At 38.8% G+C, this 12,874-nt stretch overlaps 1 protein-coding gene across 1 annotated transcript in view; it reads right to left on the reverse strand.

Annotated features, from left to right (window-relative positions):
- MOCOS (molybdenum cofactor sulfurase) overlaps positions 1–12,874 on the reverse strand; it is a 226,411-nt gene that overhangs the window by 15,851 nt on the left and 197,686 nt on the right. Inside the window, exons 9-12 of the mRNA XM_086742084.1 lie at positions 12,311–12,473; positions 6,543–6,624; positions 1,881–2,005; positions 1,157–1,262 (exon numbers count right to left, since the gene is read on the reverse strand). Of these exons, the coding sequence (XP_086598210.1) occupies positions 1,157–1,262; positions 1,881–2,005; positions 6,543–6,624; positions 12,311–12,473 (476 nt within the window). The remainder of the gene's footprint in view (positions 1–1,156; positions 1,263–1,880; positions 2,006–6,542; positions 6,625–12,310; positions 12,474–12,874) is intronic.

Raw genomic sequence — 12,874 nt, forward strand, 5'->3', positions numbered from 1 at the left:
GCTGAGTAAGGGATGCCTGCAAACGTCGTTCTCCCAAGGAGATGTAACCAAGCTAACCAACCCTCAAAAGAAGGCATTAACTATCACTGAGAAAGGGTAGTCAAAACACTTGAGAGATGGACTGATTCAAATCTTTTCCAGGCATTTTTTCCCAGAAGAGCACTGCCATGATATGTTAAAATTGCCCAACTGTCATCTCCTAAAAAAAGAAATCCCCCAGGCAATACAAGCTCCAGTGGGCTGTAGCGATGCTTTATTCAGTCACTGTTTTTAAATCCTGAAGCTACATACATTCCTCGTAGAGTGGGAGATATATATATAAATATATATATATATGTATATAGATATATATATTCCTCCTTTACTGAAACCAGGAATTTCAATGCAGGGGGCACGTTTGGTGGAGGAGAGAGGATGACTCCAAGCAGAGGTAGGAAAGTTTGGTGAGGCAGGAAAAGGGAGCTCAGAGGCAAATGACATAGCTGTGGGATGCACAGCTATGACGAAGGCCCTGAGGGCAGATTTTGTGTGGTATCCGAGCCTGTCCAACTTACATTCAAGAAACAGCAACTTCCTATTGTCAGCATATGAAAATTTAGTTGCTAATAAGTTCCTTATCTTTGAACTGTGGGCTGGCTCAATGTTTCATTTGCTGCTTGTATCTCCCACTTTTGTACAAGTAAAGTCAAATTCAATTAAGAAATGAAATTAATTCAGTCCTGCAAGCAGTTTTAAAATATTTATGTTGTGTTTGCTATAAATCTTAATCCTTCCCATAGGAAGAAGTAGTTCAGCAAGTAGCAAGATTTTGTATTTTCACCTGCCAGATTATCTATGTTGAGAAAACCTAATTGTCCTTTTCTTCCCACAAACAGAAATTGGCTGGTTCCCAATAGCGTCCTGTCACCAGGACAAGAATTTTGTTTAAGGTTTCCTAAAGATGACTGGCAGAAAGATTATGTTCAAGCATTTCACCTAAATTTTCAGAAGTCATACAGGAATAAGTAATTATACCAGTTTAGTACCTATGTTTTTGTTGAATATCAAAAAGTAACTACCTTCAAATTTCCAGATAAAACAGTTATATTGGCATCTTATGGCATCTTATCTGGAATCCAAGACTGTTGAGAGATATTTGGAGACAGAAGAATCTTACCTTGCAGAAATATGTTCTTTCAGCTGCACAATGCTTGCTACATTTATCAGGAGGTATTGTGCTTCATTCACAAGAGAGAGTGAGATGTTTGTAGCGGATGCCAGACCTAAAAAAAAATGAATCCAGCATTCTAAAATGATCGCTAAAAATCAGAAAGATTATACTACTCATTTAACCTCATATTTCCTGTGACCTCTTATTCATTCACATTAAAACAATATTAATTCAGCTACAGACACTATGGAAAGATTCCAAGAACCGCCTCAAACCTGTAAATGATAATGATGCAATGCATTTCAAAGCAGAGATAGAGCTGAGATTTTACCAAATTTGTAAAATAATTTACAAGAGCAGTATCTATGGATTTTTTATGCTCTTTCCATTTGATCATTTTTAAGAATGAAATTTAGTTTAAGAATAAATTCTTTGTTTATAGATTTTTCATGATCACTTTTCAAAATGATCATTGAGTTTCCAGATAAAATCATGGTCATGATGATAAAAAACCCCAGACTGGCGTATCTTTATGTTTTCACCAAATGTAACAAGTAGAAGGGCAGCATAAACACAGTTTGGGTACAAATGTACCCTTTGAAACCTACTAGATTGATATTGAATGACTCTTTCATGATTTATCAGGCAAATTATATAGTCTGTATGAAATCCAGGAGCTTAATGTTTACTAACTGAGAAATCACAAATATTTTCAAGAATGACAACATACCTTTTGTATTTTTCTGATGCGACTTGTTTTTCATATCTGAACTTTGTCTTATTAAGCGACATGGACGGCCAAGAAACAAAGAGAACCAGACAGCAATCCCTTCTCCACAGTCATATGTTTTTACCCTATTATGAGAAAAGAGAGACTTTAGCAAAATTTGATTGCCCAAACATTAATTTGCAAAACTGAAGACAAATTATGAAGATATTATGCTTCTTCCAATACAAAATACAGAATCTGTATTCTCTGATGAGTGACAAAACAGAGATGTGAAGTTCTGCATAATTTTATCTCCCAGTTTCCTCAACTTTACTCTGTTAGTCTTGAAGTTAATATTCACAAGATCTAATTTAGTTTTATATAGAAAATTACTGTGGAATAAAGGAAAAAAATAATCTTAACGCTCAAGACACTGACTCTGAAGTACAGTAACTGGTAGCCCATATTACAATATTACAATACAGTATTATGAAAAAGTTATTCTCTGGTCTGTGCTTCTTACTAAAACAAAGATAATTAATTTGAGTTGAATTTAAGACTGCCCCACTATGCACACTGTATGTAATTTTTAATGATCCCATCAGGTACAATGATGTTAATTCCCTAATTTAATTCCTGTCAGTACAGACACTCCACATTAAAACATGGCTCCACCAGCAGAGCCCAAGTATCTCTCTATCTAAAGATGGTTTCCATTACTAGTAAATTGTCTAGCAAGTTAGGCAAGGCTGGCACTAGATTTGCCTTCTTTACCTGAATGTAATCTCTCCTAGAAGGATTTTGAGATCACCTCTCTGAGTTCAAGGAGATCAGAGATCAGACCACTGGGAAGTGCTCCTATTTGCCATTAGATTCCTCAGCCCTGAGTAATCTTAAATTCAATCTCAAATTAGTTATCTAATTAGTTTCAGTCTGGAGAAGAGAAGGCTCCAGGGAGACCTTATAGCGGCCTTCCAGTACCTAAAGGGGGCCTACAGGAAAGATGGGGAGAAACTCTTCAGTAGGGCCTGTTGCAATAGGACAATGGGTAATGGCTTTAAAATAGAGGGAGGTAGATTCAGATTAGATATTAAGAAAAATCTTTTTACACTGAGGATGGTGGAACACTGGAACCGGTTGCCCAGAGAGGTGGTTGATGCCCCATCCCCGGAAACATTCAAGGCCAGGTTGGACGGGGCTGTGAGCAACCTGATCTGGTTGGAGATGTCCCTGCTCCTTGCAGAGTGGTTGGACTGTATGACCTTTAAAGGTCTCTTCCAATCCAAACGATTCTATGATTCTGTCTGGGTTCCCCTCACAAATAATGGAAAGAGGTAAGTAGTTCCCATCTATATTAGACTGCAGGATGGGATGACTCTCACTCTGGGAGTGTTTAACTCTCTTTATTGACGACACAAGGAGATTTGACTGACATCTAACTTTTAAATGGCATAAACAGATAAAAGGATTGCAAGTTCTCATGCTGATCTAGGCAGGATTCTTGCGGTAAGGGAAGTGTGGTAGCAGTGGTTCTATGCTTACTTTTTTTTTGTCCTGTCCAATCAAAGAAGTTGATCTGCATGGAGACTACCTGCTCTGTGAAACAACAACTCCTCATAGCAAAAGATGCTAAGCGCTAGGACTGAAAGAAGAAGTGGCGTGGCTTTACGAGATGCTTTGTAGCTTCAGCTGAGTTACACAGGTAGAAAGTCAGGATAAATGAAATCAAAGAGATTTTATAATCTTGCTGGTATCAGAGATCTCTTCAGTGGTTGATCTGAATTTTGATTGTGGTGCAGCTCTGCATCTCTCTCCCCACTCTGAGACTGGACTGATGCCAGCCACAGCTGCATCTACCCAGCAATGTCCTACAGCTGAAATGAAACTCTGGTATTATGAGATGCAGGCACTGTGGCAAGAAATAAAAGCCAAAAGGTGAGACTCCCCATGAGATGCTACAGTCTGAGCTGAGCAGTTCTTCTGTTCTTGCTGGTCGCTGTGTTAGGGAGAAGGCTGCTAATGAGACAGTATGAATCTTCCATGGAAACAGTATACGTGAAACAAATTCTCCAAATATTTTTTTCCCACTCAAACAGAGGAGCTAAGGGTATTTAAATTTTCTACTGAGCCAATTACCTCTAGCAGCCTGCTGGGGCTTAATACTGTATAAATCAGCATCAAAGTTTTGCCTTTTTTTATTTGCTTACCATTTTGAGTCACACTGGCTGAGTTAGAGACACATAGCATTCTTAGTATTTCATCAAATGTCACTGTGTAGTTTTTGTATACCAAGACTCCTAAGTTTTCAAATTGCTTTCCCTTATCATCAGACCATTTTCTGAGCAAGTATTATCAGCTCTTCAAGGTCTTATTCAAAGTCCTTCTGCTGTAGCTCAATACTACTCATTTTCTGCTGATGTTTAGTTTTGTTGAGTATTACTTTACATCTATCAGCATTATGTTTCTTTTCGCACGTCTGGCAATTTATTCAGAAGGGCCTAGCTCTCTCAGATTTTACTTGCTGTTGGCCTTGAGTTCCCCACTCATCTTATGTCATTTAGCTTCAGTGTGTTACAACCGGTCCCTCTAGCTAGGTAATTTATAGAACAAGAAACAAGGACAGCTGAAGCCCGGATATTGATCCCAAGGGATATAATACATACATTTACGCACAACAGGCTCAGTTCACCTTGTTTTTAACTATGGCTTTGTCTTCTACCACTGATACCCTTCCTTTGATCTCTTTGATATTGTGGCCTGTCAAATGGGAGGCTGTGGCCCTGCCTGTTTCAGTAGAGCGCTAACCTTGAGCATTTAGGGTCTTCGACAACATTAATAACCTTAACATCACTGGCTTCTACTTGCCACTGTTAGATATACTAGAAAGCCATGTCCCTCAGATGTGAGCAGCAGATGCTGATGGACAGTCCCTGCTGAGATAAAGGCTAACACTGATGAATTGCTTCACAAGGGAAACTTGGGCTCATTAAACTTTTGTGGCTGCTGTGAAATTAAGCTTCCTCATGTGACTGCTTGCAGATTCTACATCATGTGCTTTTCTCAGCTATCTCAGTGTAAATTCAGAGTAACCACCTAAGCCAACAGGACAGGATGAAATCACAGTGTGGGAGAGCAGAATTAATAAGTGGAAAATGCCTTCAGTAGGGGTTTCTTTTGAATAAAAGCCTTTTAAGACTTTTAGTCCTACTGCTCACCTCAGACAATTTGCAGAAAAGACCCCGGAACACAAATCGCCTCCTGTCCTACTACAAAGCACTGTTTTCCTCCTATTTCCTTTTTTTTTTTGTCCCTGGAGGCTCTCCTGCTGAAACACGGGAACCCGGCATCAACTCTGCTGGATCTCTGAGCAGTCTGGGGGCCTCCTCAGCATTGTCCACTCATTCTGCCTTACTTCCTACCTTGTTTATTTGCTAATCACAGTCCACTCTGCAATGTCTTGCATCTCCCCTCTCTTTGGCATTCCATCCTTTTCTTCCTCCTCAGAACTCTAAGCAGTTTCCCATGAAGATTTTCTATTTCATACATTAAAAAATGACACAGTCAGTGACATGAAAGACAAGCTACAATAAATTGTATGGCAGCCAACCGTATGCACACAGAAAGAAAGATAACCTAGGCTATTTTACAGCCTGTAATAGATAGGCTAACCATGGGGAAGCTAAGGATGAGTCAACACTAAGGGAAGTGGGACAGATGGTTAAAACAAATGACTCTTGAGTGAATTCCGCTACCTGAGGAAAATACCCTTCCGAGAAAAATATCCTCTTTATCATCTGAATACCTAGTAGAAAAGAAGGAGAAGATAATTTCCTGCATGGCTTCATGGGGAAAATGGCCAGATCTTCTGTCGTTTTCTTTAAGTGTTACCCTCAGAGAAGCAAAGGTAGAGGGTCCCAAAGAATCAGTGAATCTTTGTAAATGTGTAAGTGGCTTTTTTAGTTGGACTTATCAAAAGACTTTAGGAAGGCACTTGATACACTGCCACTCAGAAAACTTAATGAGACCGGGAAGTACTTAGAAAATATGATGGATAAACACGTAAGTTCACTGATAGGAAATTAATTTATGCATAATGTTATATTTCACTGAAGTGGTATGTCTCTTGATTAGAGTTAATGTTATTTCACATACTCACCTGCAATCTCCCCAAGATTGTTAAGGCGACACTCATGAACATGGGTGGTCAAAACAAAATTTAAAAGGATTGTAAATATGGAAAGTTGTTTATAACCTCAGTGAGTTCTAGCAATTTCGCACCTGCACAGCATGAAATGGGCAAAGTTGCCAACATCATTACTGTTAAATGAAGGAACTGAATTCTAGAGTCCTGCTGAGGCCTCCAGTTGGCATTTGGAAGTAACTGGGGACACCTTTCCCTTCCCTTATGCTTGCAGAGAGTAAAACAAAGATCTGCCTTATGCAAGTGAGTGACAAAACATCACAGTCTCTTGTACCATCCTTCCCTCCCTTTTTATTTTTTATTATTTATTACTGTTTTCTACCAGACATGCTGGGCATGCCAAATTACCTATCTAAGTTGTTCATTGCTTTCCACCATCCTCCTCCTTTTTTAAGGCCTCCCGCCCCAGTGTGTCTATCCAGTCATGTCCTGAGTGTCAGTGCAGTCACTTTCAGCTTCAATTCCTCTCTGCTCTTACTCACCTGTGTGAACAGACTTTACTTTCACAGATCACAGTGTCTTTTCCAGTATCTTCTTCTAGTGATACAGATATTGGGTCCATGCCTAGATGGGCAGACAGCAAACAGTATTTTATAAAAAATCCATTTATGCAGAAACATAGAGTCATGAAAAAACTTCTTATTTTTGCATCTCTTCACAATCACAGCAGCTTCCCAAATAGCATGTGACAAAAATCCTCTTTCTTTTTAGTAGAAATATATTCTCTGCCTGCAGGTGGCTCCAAATGATAATGCAAAGAGCAAAAGCCGCGGATGACCTTGGTACCGAAACCACATTAAGGAATACACAATTTCAGCTCTGAGTAGCTTCGTTCTCTATGTATCTCCAGCAACAAAACTGTCACAGAATTACTGCCTCAGTCATGGTTTCTGTTGAAAGGATGAGTTCATCACTGTTACGCCCCCTCTGGCAAATCAGGAGATGAGGTTCATCACTGTCGGATTGGTTTTTTTGGAGTGGTGGAATGGAGTGATCAGAAAGATGAAAGATGAAAGATGAAAGATGGAGGTGGCGGGGGAGGTAGAGAAAAAATAAGCACAGGCTGTTCAAGGGAAGAAATATAATGTGTCATAAAACTACAATAATTTAAAGATACAATGTATGGAAACCACTAATGAGAGAATTATTCCCATCTACCCATCTCTAAGTTGAAACCAGATGAGAAATCCCTGGTAATGAGCTATGTTAACAGCTTCTCCCATAGTTTTCTTATCTTTAATAGAATGAACCAAAGAGATGGAAAGGCTCCCGGTGGCTTACTAGTACCGAAAGAAAAGCTGTGCTGTTTTGCTTTCTGTTAATTGAAAGCAATAATCTGAGACAATGAACAAAGGGGTATGCTGTGTGGCTGCAATGAATCCAACTCTTTTCCATTTTCAGCTGCAACATAAACCAGCAAAGACTGATCTCCTCTACTCCAGCTTTATATCAGCATATTTCATTACTTCCTGTTTATATTACTGTAGTACAAATACGAATCAAACTCTACCAGCTATGTGATAGGGCAAAATGAAATTACTTTACTCTCTTCTGAAGAGTAACGAAATGTAGTTCAGATTCACTGTATCCCAACTATCAGCTCTGTTCCACCTAAGTTTTCAATACAGAAAGACGTCTACTCCTTTTTTTTTAGCTAATGATGTTAGTATACTTCAGAAGTGAAGACAGAGGAGGAAAAGCAAGGTTCATTTAGGAAAATAAAGCATGCAAGTAATAAATGCATTGAACTTGCTTGCCACAATCTGAAAAAAAAAGAAGTCAATATTAGCATCTTACAAACTAGAACTGCTGCTCTTGTACTTTGAAAAAATTAAACATTAGCATCATTCCTTCTGGAAAAGAAGAGTTTGAAAGATTTTGTCCTGTAAGCATCGTTAGTTGTTATATCTTTTAAAAATACTTTCTAAGCAAGGCATACACACAAAATTTCTTAAAATAGAGTCTCAGGGCTTTAAAAAGTCCTGCTTTTATACATCAGCAAATGTATCACATTTTTATTGAACAGTACACATTTTACAGTGATGTTTAGGTCAGTTAAACATTGTTAATTACAATTTTATTCTATCTTAAGGCAAAAAAAAAAAATAAAGCAGAATATTGCCAGTTACTAAAATGTAAAAGCTGTCATTCTCCATGGTCATTTGCTTGACAATAAAATTCACAGATGTGCTCACAGTATTAATATTAAAAGAAAATATTCTTATCTTTATAGCTCCTATTTTCAGGCAATGAGAAAAATTAGAAATCTTATTTCAATAGACTGAAATATAAACTATTCATGTATATTCTTTCATCAGTGTATGCACTTGATTCCCATTATTTTTATTGGCAGTAACACATGACTATTTGAAGGCACAATAAACTCCATAAAGTGTAATTAGTTGCTCGGTTTTGCTAGCATCTTTCTGCTCCAATATCTTAAAGGGCCCTCACAACACTCAAAATTTCTCCCTTTCTGCAGTGGCAAACTAATGCCCAACTTGCCAGAGTAATCCTGATTGTTAGCTAAAATGGAAAGAGAGAAATTAGTCTTCTACAGAAAAGTATTCTCAGCAGAATTCTGTTTGGCTTACTTTTATGTCCGTTAGGAACAAGCCCTCATTTGATGGAGCAGGACAACAAGATTTCCCTTGATTCCCACTCAAGTAATATGGCTTCTAGAAATAAAGGCACTTGCTCCTACCCACTTTTAAGTTGCTGGGAGCCTAACCATTAACTGCTTCAGTCGAGATACTAGAAGTTGTCTTTCTCCAGAGGGGCTTATTTAAAGTAACACCAATTTTCTCAAAGTAGGTCCTGTGACAGCAAGGGTTAGTTACACTCTTCACATCAAAAAGAATAGGAAATGTCTGTTAACACCCACATAGCCTAAGAAAATAATTCTGACAGAATTCAGAAATGCAGTTTCTCAAAACTAAAATCTCACTCTCTCTACCAAAATAAAGTACAGACAATGACAGACCAAGCACAAGCCCTCTGCTCTCACTTACCCCCTTGCTCAGGGATCAGGGGAATACCTGGAGTTCCCCAGCTGCCAAGTAAGCCAACTGATTTTGCAGGCATGCCAGGGAAGGATCCTAAGCCTTCGAGCAGTTTTGGCCTTGTCTAGAGCCCCAGTCTGATGTCCTTGCCACCCACAGGGATGGCAGGATCACATCACACAGCCAGATGAGTCAGGCAGCAGGTCTGCCCTTTCCAAGGCTGGTTGTTAGATGAGCTACGGAGACACGCTATGAACAGGGGTTCAGGAAAGAACATGAAGTGGTGTCTCAGCACATGGAGGATTCAGCAAAAGGTGTTAAAGTAGTTACTGTCACACTAAATCATGCTGACAGTTTTATTTTCTTGGACAAAGAAGACAGACACTATTAAACCATATTGAAATAAAATAGCCATAAACACATTTTCCACTAATGTGAAAGTTCTAGAGGGAGAGGAAAGCACGTGCCTGGAGGGAGAGAGAGAACAGGCTCATTATGTTTTAAAAGCAGCACAGATAAAGTCTGCACCGTAATCTAATAGTGTAAGAGCAAAATATTCTTTAAGAATGCTGCATAATTCAGCGATGTGGGATTCACCTCACTGGGCTTTCGGCACTTACCAGAGGCGCCTAATCCAGCAGCATGGTTGCCTTAGGCTCTCTCTACTGGAGAGAGACACCTCCAGACAGCAAAGCACACTCTAGATGGAGATAACTGCCTGCTCTCACAATGAGAAAAGCACAGATGACAGCAGAGAAACTGGTAGAGAAAGAAGAGCGGTTGCAGCCTCTTTGCAGAGGAGAGGGAGGAAGGCAGCTAGCTGCGTTCAGCTTCTGCTTCTATATTAGCAACAAACTACTGACAGGCTGGAGACAGTGGTGACAAAAGCAGTGGTGATTAACACGAGATTTCCAAGGAAAGAGTCAACTTATTAAATTAAAATTGTCTCCTGTGACATTATTTAAGTGGGAGATACAACAGTGACCCATGTATGTGAAGGAATAAAAGAAAAAATTAAAAATCTAACACCAACGAAAAAATCATGCATTTAGACTGCAGGTAAGAGGAAAGAAAACAGAATAAATATTGGAGAAACTTCCTACAGATTTATCTGCTCAGTCTTACCCTATCAGCTCGTATATGTTACCATCACTGTGCTCTTATGAGCAGTAACCTCTGGAATAGTCTCCCCAAGCAAATGAGAGCCATTATCTCACTGTCAAGCATAAAAAAAATACCACAGGTTGCAAGTACACTATGAGAGTGAAAACCAGCTGGACTATTATAAAAAGAGGGCCCAGACCACCTTATGGGCTAAGATTAGTGGCATCTAGAGTCATTATACAAAGAATAAAATGACTCCACTCTTAGATACTAGCTGTTTCAAAGCAGACTATAAACAAATGCCAACCATGTTTCTGTTGGAGCAGAATGGAGATCTGATCAATCAGTTTGGGGTGGAAAAGTAATCCATAAATTTGGTCAATCGCTTCTGAATGGAAATGGTTCTCACTTTCTCAATTTGTCCCTGAAGGAAGGTGAATGACAGTGAAAACTCCAAAAATGACACAAAGTAAAATGTAGGATTTAAAGGTGAATTTCACCCTGGCACTATGGCAAGAGATTGTAAATCTCAGTGAGAAATGGGTTCCTTGACTGTCATTTTTATCTGACAAAACTTCTTCCTGACTCTCTAAAGTATGTCAGTGCAGATATTATTGACAGGCAAACATACTAATGGATATGCACTTGTCTGAACAATGTGGTACTAGTAAGGAAAAAAATTAAGAACATACTTAGAAAAGCAGAACAAAGCAATAAAAAAGCTCAATAGAGCTGAACCTCTGAAAATGTGAAGAATAAATGGAGAAGGTATGGCCAAGACTTCACATTGTATCTGCAAGCAAGAGGTACCAGCAGAAAGAGAGAGAGAGATGGAAAGGAACTGAATTTCTAGAAATAATTAGTTCTGAAGCACTTGGTAATTTAAAAGTTGTGAGAGAAGACTGTTTATGCAACTGTACTACAAAAATTTGAGGTGCAAGGTGCTTCACGTAGAATTGACATGAATTAACAATAGCTTTTCAAAGAAAGATTACAAAAGGAAGAGTAGAAAACAGCGGTGTTTGTGCCAATGAACCAGTCTGGAATCCCTAAGAAGAGATTGTGTTCAGGATCTGAAACACACACGCAAAATCACACAAGACTAGTGGAAGTACCCAAATGTACATTTGACAAATCTATTCCAGACAAAATAAATCAACTGGTTGGACTTAATTTTATGGAGAGTGCTCAGACAGCTAGCGAGGACAACAACCTTAATGTACAAACAGAAAGGAGACTGTAGTTACAGATCCACTCATATGGATTTCTAATAAAGGGTGAAAAATCTGAATATAGGTTCCCTTGTTTCGCTCTAGCTGCTGAAAATGTGGGCATGTATATTATTAATGGTTAAGACATAGAGGCTGAGTATATGTTAGACCCCAGGGAAATTAGGAACACTGTTCAACACACGCAAACTTGTCATTAATAACAACTTTTATGGAATACAAACCTGTTCCAGCATTCAGTCCTAACAGCACCGTTAGCAAAATAATTTTCACCCTCAAGTAGAAAAAAGGCTTTCCATAATAATTTCTGTAAGTTTTTTTTTTCTTTTTTTTTTTCCCCTCAGTAGAGAACAAAAAGGGTTTTGATAAATCCAGAGAAGCCTAAACATCATGACATATTTGCATCCTAGTGCAAGTATTTAACTGAGCTAAATAATGTCTGGTCCTTATTTTAATTCATTCTACTTCCCAAGGAAGAGTCTACCCCTCTAGCACCACAGCTGGAAAGAGGAGGAGAGCTATAAAATGGGAAGACCTTTGGCCAGGGTGTTTGATGTTAGACTCATTTACCTTTGCCGCAATAACAGTCCCTTCAGGCTGATGGACTTCATGATGTGGAGTGACAGGCTAGTCAGTAAATTTCCACATTTGTCAATTCATTTCTCTTTCCTGGTGTGTCCACTTTATGATTGCACAAAGGGAGTCACTGTCTACTCATCCCAACTACAAGTTAGGAAACTACCTACGGTTGTATATTATAGCCTAGGGTTGCTTTGTCCACAGCTTGTAGCAGAATTTGTCCCTGAACTCAGTAAGCATACACAGCATTCAGCAATTTGGTGGGTGCATGCAGGTGTCTCTATCTAGAAGTCTGACACAAATGACGAAGGGGAGAAAAGGCTATTGGTTACTAACCTTCTGCCTGGATGACCATAATCTTTTTCTTCAGATCAATTGAGGGATTTACAAGGCACAACCTTGGCTCCTGCTTCTGAGTCATGCAGACTCCATTCTGGTTTACAACCATCCAGTTACGGTCATACAGCAAACCCTGGTTTCCCACTGGCCATTCTGTAACCTGAAAAAGCATCAGGAGGGGATACAAAGGTTTACAAAATGTTGCACTAACAGATTCATGCTGAAAAGAAAAGAGAGGGAAAATAAATTGTTAATGAAACACTTTGAAATCAGGAAAACTTGTGCAAGCCAATGTCAGCCTTTAACCTTAATTGCAAATCAAAGATAAAGATATCACTGCACAAAGCTGACAAAAAAAAAAAAGAGTTGCTACAATTTGTTACATATTATCATACACTTTGATTTAACAGAGTTATGAAAATAGAGTAAATAACCTCTGAAACACTGTGGAAACTGCTTTCAGTTTTATATTCATCCATTTTCAGGACCTTTCCTCTCAACAATTTTCTTTTAATTTACAAAGCATGGACATTTCATGGGAGTTGTATGAATTAAGGCAAA

This window comes from Chlamydotis macqueenii, chromosome 2, assembly GCF_036417535.1.
Source record: "Chlamydotis macqueenii isolate bChlMac1 chromosome 2, bChlMac1.mat, whole genome shotgun sequence".
Taxonomy (NCBI): Eukaryota; Metazoa; Chordata; class Aves; order Otidiformes; family Otididae; genus Chlamydotis; species Chlamydotis macqueenii.